The sequence below is a fragment of the Procambarus clarkii genome, chromosome 14 (assembly GCF_040958095.1).
Source record: "Procambarus clarkii isolate CNS0578487 chromosome 14, FALCON_Pclarkii_2.0, whole genome shotgun sequence".
NCBI lineage: Eukaryota > Metazoa > Arthropoda > Malacostraca > Decapoda > Cambaridae > Procambarus > Procambarus clarkii.
In genome coordinates, this window is record NC_091163.1 from 13,785,442 (window position 1) to 13,802,558 (window position 17,117).

The 17,117-nt window shown below is 39.5% G+C and overlaps 1 protein-coding gene across 1 annotated transcript in view; it reads left to right on the forward strand.

The window, feature by feature from the left end:
- The first annotated feature begins 17,053 nt into the window (after window positions 1–17,053).
- The window catches only part of LOC138364699 (formin-2-like), a 1,146-nt gene continuing 1,082 nt past the window's right edge, over window positions 17,054–17,117 (forward strand). The window contains exon 1 of the mRNA XM_069324681.1: window positions 17,054–17,117. This exon is cut by the window's right edge and continues 1,082 nt beyond it. Coding sequence (XP_069180782.1) covers window positions 17,054–17,117 — 64 coding nt within the window.

The window sequence follows — 17,117 nt, forward strand, 5'->3', positions numbered from 1 at the left end:
TGAAGGTTGAGTGGCTTATACCAGAAGTTTGTATTTTATTATAAGGTATAATAAGCTATAATAGCTTATAGCTATTATGATTTGTTCTATCAATTTTGGGAACGTTACGTAGGTTTAATATTGAGATGTAATTGGCATTTTGGTTAGTAGGTTAACTTGAGGCTTCCTGCCCAACCGAGTAAGCCCATTTTAACGTGGAATTTACGATGTAGTTGATTATTATATCTAGAAATATTATTTTTATTAAAAATATCTTGAATAGTTTAACCAAATTCTGAGTAATATTATTATAATGGCTTTAATTATACGTTCTATCTTTATTATTGCTTTCATTTTAACTATAACCATTATTATTTGTCTAATGTCTCATTATTATTTATCGTTCCTTGTTTTCAAAACGTCAAGGATAATTTATAATATTATATATATTTTTTCTTATTGATTGATTTCATATTATTCACTGATTTTTATTATCATTTAAAAGTATTATCAATGTCATAAAAATACCAATATTTCAGATGGATTATGAAAGTTTGTAAAATAATTATCATAATTTCTGCATTTATGAAATTTTAAATAGAGAGTATCAATCTTTTCAAAATAATTATAAAAGTTTTTAATGGGATTATTGAAGCTTTTTAAAAGGATTACTCAAGTTCCCAATATCTCAGAAAAACATTGTCAAAATAGTTCCAGACCGTTCTAAAAACAGTATATTTTTGAGGCGGGGGGGGGGGGGGGGGGGGTATTGTAAAGATACAAAAGAGTGTGATGTGTGTTTCGTAGACTATGTAAAACACACATTCTATCACTACGGAAACATTTGGCTAGGTCGTTACATCGACGATCTCACTTCTTGCAGGTCTGCGTTCGATCCCACAATAGTCTTAGTAATTGGGCGCCGATTCTTCTCTCCGTCCTATCCCAGCTCCTTCCCCTCGTATCCTTTACACGAGAGACTTTGCCATACTGACTTTCACTCTCTGCTGATAATCACCTGATCTCACTATCATCACCTTCGTGTTTCAGAGTCAGCCTGAACAGAAGAGAACGGACTGGATTATATTATATATAATCCATAATCCACTGGATTATATTATCCATAATCCACTGGATTATATTATATATAATCCATAATCCACTGGATTATATTATATATAATCCACTAGGCACGCGGCCATGTTGGCTCGTGTTATATATATATATATAACAAAGTTAGGTAACTCCATGGACGGGAATTTATAATTAGTACTAGTACTGAGAATTATCTTTATTATTGTAACTATAATTAATTTGAAGTGGGGCGTAATCAAATGGTCAAAATCAATGCATTAATTAATTTCAAACACAATTATGGCCAATTTGTCGTATAATTGACCCCGCGTTGGTGCTATTCCAGCTGGGAATTTGAAATAGATTTGTATTTTTTTTTTGTAATTCATGTTATATATTGCCGGAAGAGTTGTAAACCCGTTTTCTTTCTCGGCTTCAATCCACTTTGCAAGCAAGTAGATCAAGCATATTTTTTGTTTATGTTATTTTAAAATATTACTTGTTATTAATGGTGCTCCTTATTTAAGGGGCCTCGTAGCCTGGTGGATAGCGCGCAGGACTCGTAATTCTGTGGCGCGGGTTCGATTCCCGCACGAGGCAGAAACAAATGGGCAAAGTTTCTTTCACCCTATGTCCCTGTTGCCTAGCAGTAAATAGGTACCTGGGTGTTAGTCAGCTGTCACGAGCTGCTTCCTGGGGGTGGAGGCCTGGTCGAGGACCGGGCCGCGGGGACACTAAAGCCCCGAAATCATCTCAAGATAACCTCAAGATAACCTCCTACTTGTTTATTAAATGCCATTATTAATATTTTTTATAATTATTATTATTAATTTTAATTTGTATACATCATTTATTCAGTACTAATTACAGCAGTGCTCTCCTAGTTGTACTCCCTAAGTTGTGCTTATGAGGCTTGGGCTTCGGCTCTTTAGTCCCGACTTTCAATTTTTAGTTAACAGGCGTTCAGGTTACACAACCACCTGAGACATGTATATCTCCATTTTTAGATGTGAATGGTGTTTACAGAGTTAAATACTTATCCATTTACCTCAACCAATTTATATGTCATTACGCAGATACTGAAAAAGTTCTGATGTCACGAGAGTCCATTTGGGTATTTAGTTTCCATCAGTGACCACCTTTGTGAACTTACCATGCAAAATAGGAGATGTCCTCCTTTGCCTTGTCTATTACCTCGAGTATTTTCTATATGGTGATCATGTTCTCTATCTTTTTTTTTAATGTTTTTTCAAATAATATTGGGATACTAGCACGAAAATGAACGACATAGCAATACGTGTCTCATTTAGGTGCTCGACAAAGTTTACATAAAAATTGATCTTCAATATATTGGATAAAGATTTAGGCGCTAATTGCCAGACATTAATTGATTGATTTTGATTGGCGGGTGACGGTTGGCACCCGAGTTTCTAATTGGACGTCAAAATTACCAATAATCGAATTATCTGTTTTGGGATTAAACGGTATTCCTCGATCAGAAAAAAAATGCGACACGCGCAAAATAAACTTAGTTTCAATTTAAATTTTTATAGCGCATGTGATTGGACTGTTCAATTTTTAACGAACAAAAAAAAATATACGTGTTCAAAACATGCAAATAGGCTTGTTCTTGTTTAAACAAATACGAACAATTTCCTTCCACTGATATATTTGGAACAAATAAATGGCCTAAATTTTTCCCTAACTACATGTACGATACACCAATAACCGGACAATCATTGTCTTGAAATCATGAGTGAGATCCGTATCCGAATATATTATTTATTATCCGAATAAGTGACGGTCGGATATGCGAGATTTATAGAGATTGGTTACTTGTTCCTGCCACAGGTCAAACGAGCTTCCATCACATAAATCGTCAATTAACCATCCATAGTCTTTTTGTGTAATTGTTCGAGGTTGGGGGCCTGACGTTTAAGGCTAAACCTCACCAAACTTTGCAAGGTGACTGGTCTCGGTCCGGGGGAAGTCATAGGACGAGGTAGAGTCCAATTTCCTCTCTTTTGCCGGAAAAAGTATATCATTATAATTTCCAATTTCGATAAATAAAGACAATATTAACACTAAGATTACAGGGATGGAGGGATAGTGTTGGAGAGCGAAAGAGGTGAGAGAGAGGGAAAGTAGAGAAGTGCTTGGAAGGTGGGGAGGAAGGGTGGCGAAGAATAGGGAAGGAGATTTAAGGGTAAGGATGATGGAGGATAAGGATGGAGGATAAGCAAGGTGGTGAAGGGTTTTGAATGTGACGAAGGAGAGGTAGTGTGTGTCTGGTTTTGGTGGATAGTGAAGAAAGCAGTGTGGAGGAAGATAGTGCTGTACTGGTGTTAATTGTGAGGATGTGCCCTACGTCATCTGATCAATGCAAGATAACCCTATATATATATGTGTGTGTGTGTGTGCACGCGTGTGTGTGCGAGTGCGTGTGTGCGCGCGCATGTGAGAGTGTGAGTACATGTTTATGAATACAAAGCACGTTGCGTGAATTTTAGTGTATGTTAATTCATCACACACTCAGAATGTTTTTATAGTACATTCAAAACTGCAACTCTGACCAAACATTGATCAACATTCACACATTCCTTTATTCCTTAAGATAATCAGGTGTGAGAGAAACGATAGCGAGAGAATTAGTAGAGAGAACTCGAGAAATAATGGCTGTTGTGATGAGAATTACAGAAACAAGCAGAAGTTTGGGTGCAGGCAAGCATAAAATAGGAAATTATGTTGACCAGACCACACACTAGAAGGTGAAGGGACGACGACGTTTCGGTCCGTCCTGGACCATTTTCAAGTCAATTAGGAATGGTCCAGGACGGACCGAAACGTCGTCGTCCCTTCACCTTCTAGTGTATGGTCTGGTCAACATAATTTAGCCACGTTATTGTGACTCATCGCCTGCATAAAATAGGAAAGCTAATAGGGAAATACAGGGTGTCAAGCATCAGTTTTTTTAATATATCAATGAGAATGGTTAAGACAGGTGTCTGAGGATCACTTGAACGCCGGTTCGAGTCACCTCAATGCCCCAAATTATTTTTTCTCAATACTAATAATTATAATACACAAAGAGTAATCACACTAACGCGATTGAATCAATGAGAAAATCCGTTGGAGCCGTGATGTGGATTCGAACCTATGCGGTGGGTGTTCCCACGCACTACCCCAAGACATGGTAAAAAGGATTGTAACCTGAAGAGTTCTACTGAACACACCGTTTGCACGGAGTTCGACCAGATTGGGGGATCTATCTGGTCGAACTCCGAACTCTGGATTTGATCCAGATAGAAATCCATCTGATTGGTAGAAAATATTTACCAACAGGACCTGACTAGAGATTAGCCTTCTCACACACTTTCCAGCTCATCTCGAGCTTTGAGACACGATCAGGGCAGGTGTACAAGTATATATATATATATATATATATATATATATATATATATATATATATATATATATATATATATATATATATATATATATATATATATATATATGTCGTACCTAGTAGCCAGAACGCACTTCTCGGCCTACTATGCAAGGCCCAATTTGCCTAATAAGCCAAGTTTTCATAAATTAATATATTTTCTCTAATGTTTTTCTTATGAAATGATAAAGCTACCCATTTCATTATGTATGAGGTCAATTTCTTTTTATTGGAGTTAAAATTAACGTAGATATATGACCGAACCTAACCAACCCTACCTAACCTAACCTAACCTATCTTTATAGGTTAGGTTAGGTTAGGAAGCTGAAAAAGTTAGGTTAGGTTAGGTTAGGTTAGGTAGGTTAGGTAGTCGAAAAACAATTAATTCATGAAAACTTGGCTTATTAGGCAAATCGTGCCTTGCATAGTAGGCAGAGAAGTGCGTTCTGGCTACTAGGTACGACATATATATATATACATATATATATATATATATATATATATATATATATATATATATATATATATATATATATATATATATATATATATATATACATACTTGTATACATATATGCAGGTGTACACGTGTATATGTATACTATACAAGTGTATGTTCATACTAAAGAATTTCAGATGCAAAAGGGGTGCCTCATACTAAAAGTTTCCATCAGTAAAAAAGCGATACTAACTCAAGATTGTAAGCAGTAAAGAATCGGTATATACTTAAAAGTATATAGAGCTGTATATATATACTTAAAAGTATATAGGGCTGTATATATATATACTTAAAAGTATATAGGCTGCAAGGTTGCGATATATACTCAAGATTGTATATCAGTAAAGAGAGGATGCATATGATCTTCTAATCAGCAAAAAAGCAGTTAATACAGATTTTCAGATGCTACGAATCAAAATGAGAAAAGTAAAGTAGAGGATCGTAGGTAATAAAGCAAGAAGGTGAGCAGTCAACCAAACCTCCTACATAGAACGTCGCTTTTCGCTCGTAGGCGTTACACAAGGCCAAAAAATTATCGTACAAGAAAATAGAAGCGGCTGGCGAAAGGGGACATACAGTCCCGTTTTCTGTTTTGGGTCCTCTGGTGGTAGGTTAGAGGGAGACCACTTTAAATTGACCGTTTTCTTGACGTTGGGAAACTTTAGGAGGATAGACTTGAGTAGTGGTGATAGTAAAGGCATAGGGAGCACAAGTTCATCATGCAGTTTCTACACTACTCCAAGAGTCATGAAACCGCTCGTAAAAGAAACATTTGCGCCCGTTATTTCCTAAAGTTCAAGCAAAAACATTAAACAAAAAAAAAATAAAACGGTTATGTATTTGCTACTATATATTGTTTTTATTTTACCTTCAGGAACCCGAAAAAATGCCCCAATGCCTAATTTTTTTTATTTCTAATCAAATGGCAGAATTTTTGCATTTTTTCGTTTATATGAGTCAATAATTACTGCTGAATTAGTTTTGTATCAGAGAGAAAAAACAGTGTCAACAAATATTTTGAAACTATTTAACTTGTCGCTGTTTGTCTTCGCTTCTGTTATTGTCCGTTTCCGTTGCTTAATTCCTTGTGTGTTTGCTTATTTGCGTGCGTGCATGATTCCTAGCTTGCGTGCACTCAAGATTTTATGGCTCCATTTTTAGAGGTTAGACAAGGTATGACTTCAACCTTTAAGGTCAGATGCAAGGTGTGGCCTCAACCTTGAAGGTCAGATGCAAGGTGTGGCCTCAACCTTGAAGGTCAGATGCAAGGTGTGGCCTCAACCTTGAAGATCAGATGCAAGGTGTGGCCTCAACCTTGAAGGTCAGATGCAAGGTGTGGCCTCAACCTTGAAGGTCAGATGCAAGGTGTGGCCTCAACCTTGAAGGTCAGATGCAAGGTGTGGCCTCAACCTTGAAGATCAGATGCAAGGTGTGGCCTCAACCTTGAAGGTCAGATGCAAGGTGTGGCCTCAACCTTGAAGATCAGATGTATGATGTGACCTCAACCTTGAAGGTCAGACACAAGATGTGGCCTCGACTATGCACTCCGGCTGGTCGCCACCACAATCAATAAGTTTTCCACACTTGACAGTGAGCGAACGAAGTACTTCAACGTGTTTAAATTTCAAGAGTGTAGATAATCACTCAGAAAGACCTACAGGGACGCACTCAGACCGACACACAAACAATCAGACAGGGACATCACGTCAATATACCCCTGCAATAAGAAAATACATTAAGGGAACAGATTTGGTAGAAGATAACCGTTTTATAATGATAGCACATTGCACAAGATATCTCGAGGGGGCAATCAGTAAATATAAATACATTGAACCAGCTTAAGAAAACAGTCGTTCCGTATACGAGTGGTAAAGAAGTGAAATCCACTGAAAGAGCTCGTTGAAGTCATTTCCATCCACAGTTCAAGAGGAGAAATGATAAAAATTTCTTACGAAAAGAAAGTTTTAATAAACGCCAAATACAAGTGCTGGTGTGTGAGAATATACCGAGTTACAGCTCACTTTCTCACACACACACACACACACACACACACACACACACACACACACACACACACACACACACACACACACACACACACATACACACACACACACACACAAACATTATCAGATGCTATCAGAACTGCCTTTAGAAACTATCTAAGAAATTATTTAGAACCTTGTATACCACATATGTAAGACCAATTCTTGAGCATGCAGCTCCAGCATAGAGTCCATATCTTGTCAAGCACAAGACGAAGAAGGGTCAAAGGTATGCCACTAGACTAGTCCCGGAACTTAGAGGAATGAGTTTAGAGAAAAGGCTGCGTGAACTACACCTCACGTCGCTGGATAGCAACAGAAGAGTTCAGTGGAGACATGATCACCACATGCAAAATTCGCAGGGAAATTGACAGGGTAGATAAGGACGGATTATTTAACACGGCAGGTACTTGCACAAGGAGAGACAGGTGGAAACTGAGTACCCAGATGAACCACAAACACATTAGGAAGACCTTTTTCGGTCTTCCGAAGTAGTTAATAAACTACTTTCAGAGTAGTTAGTAAATAGAATACTTTAGGAAGTGATGTAGTGGAGGCTGACTCAATACTCAGTTCCAAATGTAAATATGAAAGAGCTCGATAAGCTCAGGAAACTGTACACCAGTTTCTGTTAAGAGACGGGACCAAAGAGCCGAAGCTCTTCGGCTCTTTGTGTCCCCACAGGCACACTAGGTGAGTACAAATTTCGACACCTTGAGAAGACACACTGGAGAGAAGCTTTACAATAGACCACACGGATCACATCACAAACACATATACGATAAAACATAAAACACCCCATAACACGATAACCAATTCTCTCATGAATCTTATCAAACCTCTTGATACGACACACCTATAAATGATTAAACTTTACTCCCCATATACTAAAATCCCCACTCCCTCTTTCCCTTGTATTAAATACGATCGTATAACCCTCCTTTAGCAAATATGTGCAGCCAAACCCATTTCCATGTGTGTAAATATGGATTTAATCCTTTTTATTACGCGTTATTAAGGGGTCATACACAATCTCTATTGCACACAATGGGATCCAATCTGGTTTATGCATTTAGGAAGAACGTCGGAGTCATTGTATTTGATCCCTTTAAACCTTAGTGAACTCAAACGCACTCACAATATTTGGATGCGGTTTATATTATATTATTCATTAGTAAAGTGGTAGGTTTACCATTCAGGAAACTTAATTGTTCTTTCACTACAACTTTGATAAAAAGGTCAGGAAATCTGTAAGCATGTGCCGTTTGAATATATATGGGAATAAACATATATTTTTTACATATTCCCTTACATATATATTCCTCTACGTATATTACTTAGGTATATCTCTCTACTTATTAAAGCAACCTTATACTCTGAGATTCGCGGACGAAAATAGTCAGATATACCCGGACGAACATACAGTCATACCACCTAGTCATCCATCTCTACTATCACACACACACACTTGCACTACACCATTCCCCTAACCTAGCATCCATCTCTTCACGCTGACCCAATCCTTCCTTATCCAAGCACATACAAACATTCATATACCCAAATGCATCTTCCCTACTAACACACACACACACACAATTATTCAACACTGGTGGGACGCGAACAAGGGGACACAGGTGGAAACTGAGTACCCACATGAGCCACAGAGACGTTAGAAGGAACTTTTTCAGTGTCAGAGTAGTTAATGGATGGAATGCATTAGGCAGGGATGTGCTGGAGGCAGACTCCATACACAGTTTCAAATGTAGATATGATACAGCTCAGTAGGCTTAGGAACCTGAGCACCAGTTGATTAACAGTTGAGAGGTTGAACCAAAGAGCCAGAGCTCAACCCCCGCAATCACAATTGGGGTTTACACAACTAGATGAGTACACATATCCACCCCCTTCCAATCTCACCAGCCCCCCATTCACCACACACACACACACACATCCCTTCAACCCCCACTCACAAACACACACACACACACATCCCTTCAACCCCCACTCACAAACACACACACACACACATCCCTTCAACCCCCACTCACAAACACACACACACACACATCCCTTCAACCCCCACTCACAAACACACACACACACACATCCCTTCAACCCCCACTCACAAACACACACACACACACATCCCTTCAACCCCCACTCACAAACACACACACACACACATCCCTTCAACACCCACTCACAAACACACACACACACACATCCCTTCAACCCCCACTCACAAACACACACACACACACAAACACCCATCCTCCACAACTCCTTAAGTCTTCTCCAAACCCAAACAATGGCACAGGCGGAAGGGGGAACAAGATAATTTCTCCTAAATGGCTAAACGTCAGCCTTCTGTAGTCTAAACAATCACGTATCAATTTATACAAAAGGTTTGCCCTCTGTCCTATTGTGCTCATAATGCATATACAGACCCACAATAGATTGTTGAATTGTGAGTGCTGGAAATAAATGGGAAATGCAGTGAAGTTTAATGGGACAGAGGAAGGTTTTATACAAGCTGTGTTTGTATACGTTTAAGATGGTGTATGAGGCTTCACTGTGGCGTATAGTGTTATCTTGAGGTTATCTTGAGATGATTTCGGGGCTTTAATGTCCCCGCGGCCCGGTCCTCGACCAGGCCTCCACCCCCAGGAAGCAGCCCGTGACAGCTGACTAACTCCCAGGTACCTATTTACTGCTAGGTAACAGGGGCATTCAGGGTGAAAGAAACTGTGTAGAAGTATAGTGTATATATATATATATATATATATATATATATATATATATATATATATATATATGTATATATATATATATATATATATATATATATATATATATATATATATATATATATATATATATATATATATATATATGTTTGAGCGTAATATATGATGTAGTATAGAGGAGTATGTCGGAAGGGAATGCTGGCAAACAATGTGTGTATAGCGGCGTATGGTAGATATAACATATAATGATGTTATAAAGTCATAGTGTAGGGATGCTGTGATATATAATAGGGGTACATGGGCGTATAGCTAATAGGTATAAAGGCATATAATGGGGGAAATAAGTGCATAATCAAAGGTATGCGGCATATAATGCTTGGTATAGGAGTCTAGAGAAGATAAGCTTCCATTTAACGGGGGTATTGCGGTGAATAGAAGGTATGCTAGCATATATATGCAAATCTCACAAATGGTCTGGAGAAACATTCAAAACAAATCGCTAAACATGTAATACTCGACCTTCCTCCATATGCACCGAAGTGTTAAAATCTTTTGAGGAGCAACGTAGGTTTCAATGATCATTCTTGCGACTATTCTCGACTTTCGGTCCTAGGTAGTATGGGTTGAAATTCCTTGATACGTTTTTATAGCATCAATTTATCATAGAGAAGACACAGTTCATGGCAGTTTCTCCCCAAAAGAAATGAAGTTTAAACTCCTATGAAATCTGACCTCTTTATTTACGAATGATCTGATTAACAAATTGATTTTTCTCAGAGAAACTGCTTGAAACAACAAATTTATCCACATAATTTGTATAAAAGTGAGGCTAATTGTAATTACTGGTTTCAGGTCTTCGGAGTGCTGCTTGAAAAATACATTTCACGATATTTGTTAAACAATGAAATAAAATTAAAATAATTTAATGATCTTTAGGGCTTATGAGAGAGAGAGAGACAGAGAGGGAGAGAGAGAGGGAGAGAGAGAGAGATAGAGAGAGAGATAGAGAGAGAGAGAGAGAGAGAGAGAGGGAGAGAGAGAGAGAGAGAGAGAGAGAGAGAGAGAGAGAGAGAGAGAGAGAGAGAGAGAGAGAGAGAGAGAGAGAGAGAGAGAGAGGGAGAGAGAGAGAGAGAGAGAGAGAGAGAGAGAGAGGGAGAGAGAGAGAGAGAGAGAGAGAGAGAGAGAGAGAGAGAGAGAGAGAGAGAGAGAGAGAGAGAGAGAGAGAGAGAGAGAGAGAGAGAGAGAGAGAGAGAGAGAGAGAGAGAGAGAGAGAGAGAGAGAGAGAGAGAGAGAGAGAGAGAGAGAGAGAGAGAGAGAGAGAGAGAGAGAGAGAGAGAGAGAGAGAGAGAGAGATAGAGAGATAGAGAGAGCGACATACATAATGTTCTCAACCCTTCGACTTAGGTTTGTCCTTAAGCTCGTCTCCAGTGTGTTCTTATAAATTCAAAGTGTAAAATTTGCAACCTTAGGTTCAGTTACAAGTGAAGTTAAAGTATATTTACTTTGTTTTTGAATCCGTGCAAAACTATGAGCATCGAACCATTCTGAGTCTTCCTCGGAGGGAGATAAGGCTTGAACTCATTTGGTTTGCTTATAAAATTCTCGATATGTAGACCATTGCATGCAATACTCGACCTTGGATCAGGGAATACGTAGGGATATATTTCCCTTGTTGCGTCCGTTAAGGCTATACAATGGTGTGCAAAGTATACAATTTCACACCTACTGGCCAGAGGAGTAGAGGTGAATTTGCTTATATATTGCTCTTGATCCGGAGATGGAGCCCGACACGCACACAAGAGTTTCAACCATAAATTTAGGTATAAATAAGGTTCAAATTTACTTGTGCTAAATAAGCCCTCAGACTCTGTTATAAAACTTGAGTTTTCGACCTTTCCCGTCAAATAAAAAGAGCTTAAAGTCCTTTGCCACATATTTTCAGACAAAACACAGTCAAGTGGAAACAAATAAAAGCCTTCCAGCACTAACACTCAAGAAAAGGTATTTTACAGCGTATTCTAAATCTCTGAAAAGAGGACTATAACGATCAAATCTCGACGTTCGATCGTTGTGTCAGTAAGACTAAAGTACCCTGCTTCCCTTCTTGAGCCCTCAGAGCACGAGCAGTAAAAGCAAGCATTCTAAACCTTCCGTCGCTCGAGAAAGGGCTGAAACTTCTTTGCAGTATTTGTACATATATTTTTATTCCCTAAAAGGGAGGTTGGGAGTAGGGGAGAGAGGGAAAGAGTGGGGAAAGAGAGTTGTACATCGTCTTGGGTCAATAGAAGGTCTTCTGGTTGAGGCATCTCTTCCCAGGGGTTTAGACTGGTTCTAACCCCCTGGAAATGGTTCTAGGGGGTTAGACTGGTTCTAAACCCCCTGGGACTGGTTCTAGGGGGTTAGACTGGTTCTAAACCCCCTGGGACTGGTTCTAGGGGGGGGGGGTTAGACTGGTTTTAGCCTCTCTGGGACTAGTTCTAGGGGGTTAGACTGGTTCTAGGGGGTTAGACTGGTTCTAGGGGGTTAGACTGGTTCTAGGGGGATTAGACTGGTTCTAAACCCCATGGGACTGGTTCTAGGGGGGGTTAGACTGGTTCTAAACCCCATGGGTCTGGTTCTATTGGGTTAGACTGGTTCTAGGGGGTTAGACTGGTTCTAAACCCCATGGGACTGGTTCTAGGGGGTTAGACTGGTTCTAAACCCCTTGTGACTGGTTCTAGGAGGGTTAGACTGGTTCTAAACCCCATGGGACTGGTTCTCGGGGGATTAGACTGGTTCTAAACCCCATGGGACTGGTTCTAGAAGGGGTTAGACTGGTTCTTACCTCCCTGTGACTGGTTCTAAGAGGGCTAGACTGGTTTTAAACCCCATGGGACTGGTTCTAGGAGGGTTAGACTGGTTCTAAACCCCATGGGACTGGTTCTAGGGGGGGTTAGACTGGTTCTAGGGGGTTGGACTGGTTCTAAACCCCATGGGACTGGTTCTAGGAGCTAGACTGGTTCTAAACCCCCTGGAAATAGCTCTAAGGGGTTAGACTGGTTCTAACCTCCCCTGGGACTGGTTCTAGGGGGGTTAGACTGGTTCTAAACCCCATGGGACTGGTTCTAGGGGGTTCGTTCTCTATTCTGTCATTATAATGGTATTCCTATATATATGGTGCCCTGAGCCAGCTCAAACCCCTGTAGACATTTGGCTATTTTTGATGTCTGATAACATCCCGAAATGATGATCTTGTTAATGGTGATAGTGAAGATCACCATCATCTCTGTCATGATATTCACGTCGGGAGAAAAACATGAATAATAAGCTTTTCTGACTAGACGGCGACTGGGAATATGAGATATATCAGAATTGTTTACATTTGCCTTGTTATAATAGATGTATGTGTGTATGCTTTTATATGTTTGTTAGGTCTTTAACTATTCTTTCTCCTCCTCCTCATTTTCCTCTTCCTTCTTATTCCCCATTCTCCGTCAAAACTACATCAGCTCACTATACATTGTGTTGCTATCCATTTTTCCAATTCTATTTACCGATTTCCTTTTGCATTTTAATACATCGCTTATATTGTTAAATTTACATATTTATGGCTGACGTGACTGTACACTTAGTTGTGTCTTCCTGAGAGAGAGATAGGAGCTGTAGTTAGGGGAAAACATACGTTCTTTGCCTCGTAGAAAACACAGAGCCCCACACATCTCTTTGTGTGGGGCTCAGACCAGCCACACAAATCGAATAACATCAGCAGCATATGGGATATTATGTGAACAACGTTTAGGACATTAAATCAGGACTCTAGACCAATGCTGGAATATGCAGCACTGGCATGGAATCCTCACCTTGTGAAGTGAAACCAGAGCTTTAAAAAAGTAGTGTTTACAACAAGATTGGTGCCAGAGCAAGGGGCTATATGTTAATAGAACTATATGTTAATGGAACTATATATTTCTACGTCCCCCAACAGTAGAGGACATAAGAAACAATGGGGTTTATGGTAAAAAACATGGAAAATACCTTTTACACATGGGTAACAAGGACTCCCTATTCATATATAAAATAGGACATGAGGACACAGGTGGAAGCTGGGCACCCAACTGAACCTAAGGAGGGTAAGGAATACCCATATTCTGCTCGGATGGTCAATAAGTAGAGTGCCAGAAATGACATATAATTCGAACGTCAGAAGAGTTCAAATTATAACTCATCAATAAGTGGGGCACATAGAGCTAGACCTCACTTACCCATCAGACACTGCTGGGTAAGAAGTGATGAACAGTTGAGTATAACTCACATTCACCTTCCCTAACACAAACACCTCCCCACCACCACAAACCACAGCACCACCACCACCACCAAATCCACTTTCTCATACCTCCACTAACCACAACCACGCATCCTCCACCAATTCCCCCTCCACTACAACCACTTTCCCCTCCACCTGCAACCACCTCCACCTCCACCTTCCCTGACAACTTAACACCATCTTACAACTTGTCGAACAAACCCGCTAACGACGCGATAAACACAGGGTTTCCTGCAGGAAAAACTCTTTTAAGTTGGATACTTAAAGTTCACTGACAGTGTCGTAATGAGCTCCTTAACACCATTCCACCAGTCTCCAACGTAAAAACTACATATACATATATAATTATATATTTATTTATATATATTATCTTTTAAGTGTAACAAACGAAGTAAAAAATAATATGTACACTGTATATCCCTTATACACATCCGTATTTTCTTTGGATATCAATACTTTTTCTAAAGGGAAAGCAAAATGTTACCAAAGCTCACTTTTATTCATAAGCAAAAGTTAATAATTTGATTCTTGTTAAAAACTAATGTGACGTTATTCTTAACGCTAAAGTGGCTATAATTTTGAGAAATATAGGTGGGAGGAATTGATAGCCAAATTATAGAGTGAGATTGCATCTAGAGCCTGGAATAGAATCTCGATCATAGGTGACAGTAGGCCTAGAAGAAGGGATTGTATTATGTTAAAATTTGTATAGGTCTATAGTACTAGGAAAACAATGATTTCGATGTACAGTGGAAGAGGTAAGACGCCATGAAGATTAACGACCTCTGATTGGAAATATTGGGGGGTAAAAAGAATGAATTTGAACCCATTTAACCGCGTCCATACCCACCACACTCAAGATTCTAACTCCCTTGCTAAACCCAAGTTTCACATCTAACACAGAGAATCCAGTAGTACATCGACCTCCTTCAGGGAGCTGTCATACTGCAATGATCCCTAAAAACCCAATGCTGAAACTCCCTTTTTAATGGATAATCACTGTTATTTTTCTGGTGTTTATAGAGAACTAAGCGGGAGTGGGGGGGGGGGGGGGGTTCCGTTCTGGGTTATGTCGGAGTGAACTGCATTTCACTGAGCGGAAGCGAGTGGGATCTCATAATTACGCGTCGGAAATTTATTAACTGTCCGCGGTACGCTTGTGTGCTCTAGATGCGAGAGGCGAAATGTGTTGGTGATATTCGAGCCGTAATTTGGGTGCGGAAATTTGGGGGTTGTGATTTACGAGTTGAATTTTGTTGGTTTTTTGCTCGCTGGGATTCGTTTTATGTTTTTGGCCTTGCTGCAGTTAACTGTGCTTGTGAGAGTTAACTTCATCTCCTAGTGTGTATGTGTGCGTGTGTGTGTGTGTGTGTGTGTGTGTGTGTGTGTGTGTGTGTGTGTGTGTGTGTGTGTGTGTGTGTGTGTGTGTACTCACCTAATTGTGCTTGCGGGGGTTGAGCTTTGGCTCTTTGGTCCCGCCAAAGTGTGTGTGTGTGTGTGTGTGTGTGTGTGTGTGTGTGTGTGTGTGTGTGTGTGTGTGTGTGTGTGTGTGTGTGTGTGTGTGTGTGTGTGTGTGTTAATCACGAAGAGTTTAACACTGAAAAATGTGACAATGTCAGACCACAAAGGTAGATTAATGACAGGATTTTCCCTAAGTTCTTTCGTATTTAATTATACATCTTCAGGAGGATAGATTTACAATTCATTAGTGTTAATATATAAGCAGGGAACGAGATGAGGTAAAAAACAACGTCTTAATGAGATAAGAGAATATTAATAGGGTATTATTGAGGTAAATGTGTATCAATGATCTTACTAATCATTGCTGGTGCTGCATATCGTATATGGTGTTGATCAGTCGATCAACACCCTTGTTCCTTATCACTGCAAGGTGAATAGAGGCAAAGGGTTTAATGGAGATTTGCCCCTTTTTAGGGAACTTTTGAGTGATGGCCCATTTTTAAATATTCTATGATGCTTCCATGCATTGATCTATTAACTCCCTATATAGGAACTATTATGCAACTTCTCTCTCCTTCCTTCATATTCTCCTCGAGAGGAGTCTGGAAAGTCCTCATCCTGGACCTTTATATCGGTTTATATAATTATATCCATCTTAGAATATTGTGATCACAAGAAAGTCAACTTTACCTCTAATCGATCATGCACCATGATGTTAGAATGCTATATACGAAAGTCCTCTACCAGGTCAAGAAATCATTTGGTTTACGATTGTGATAATAAGTTTACCCAATCTCTTGAGAATATGCTTGTTGCATCCTGCCCCTACAAGAATACCAGAAGATAAGGTTGAAGCTGACAGGAAGGAATTACCTCATAGACTGAAAACAAAATACAGAAAAGGCATGATTATGACCTACAAAATTCCAAAAGGAACAGAAAAATATACTCAACAAATCTGTTTAACTTAAGAGGGACGCACGTAAAAATTTCTTATCCAATTCAGACCAAGACTTATTACAAGGAATATCTGAATTTTTCAGGGTAGAATATAAGTTAAATGTTATTTGGAGTGAAGAATCACAGGAAGATTCCATGCGTAATAATATGCAAATAGGTAGTAGGCATACACAATGAATCTTGAAGATTGAGAGGCGGGATCCAAGCACTGAAGCTTTGCGAGTACACGAAGGTGATCATAAACTCTCACAAACACACACTCACGAACGCCAAAACAAGTCATAAAACCCCCAATTTCCCCCATAAAAACGAACACAAACACACACACACAAACAACACGAATATAATCTTTAAGAGTTAGTCAAATAAGCACTGCAGGTGACATTTAATTAAACTCAGAGCCTTCATAACCCGCCGGTCCGCTCACTGGAGACATTTAATGAAGAAATTCCTCGTCTGGTGGGCACTTGGTTGTGGGGTGGGGTAGGGGGTGGTAGTTCCAGTATCTAGGGTAGTGGGGGGCTTTCACACCACCCACTAATGGTGCACCCACTGAAGGAAGAGGTCTATCTAACACCCCCCACTGAAGGGAGAAGTCTAGCTA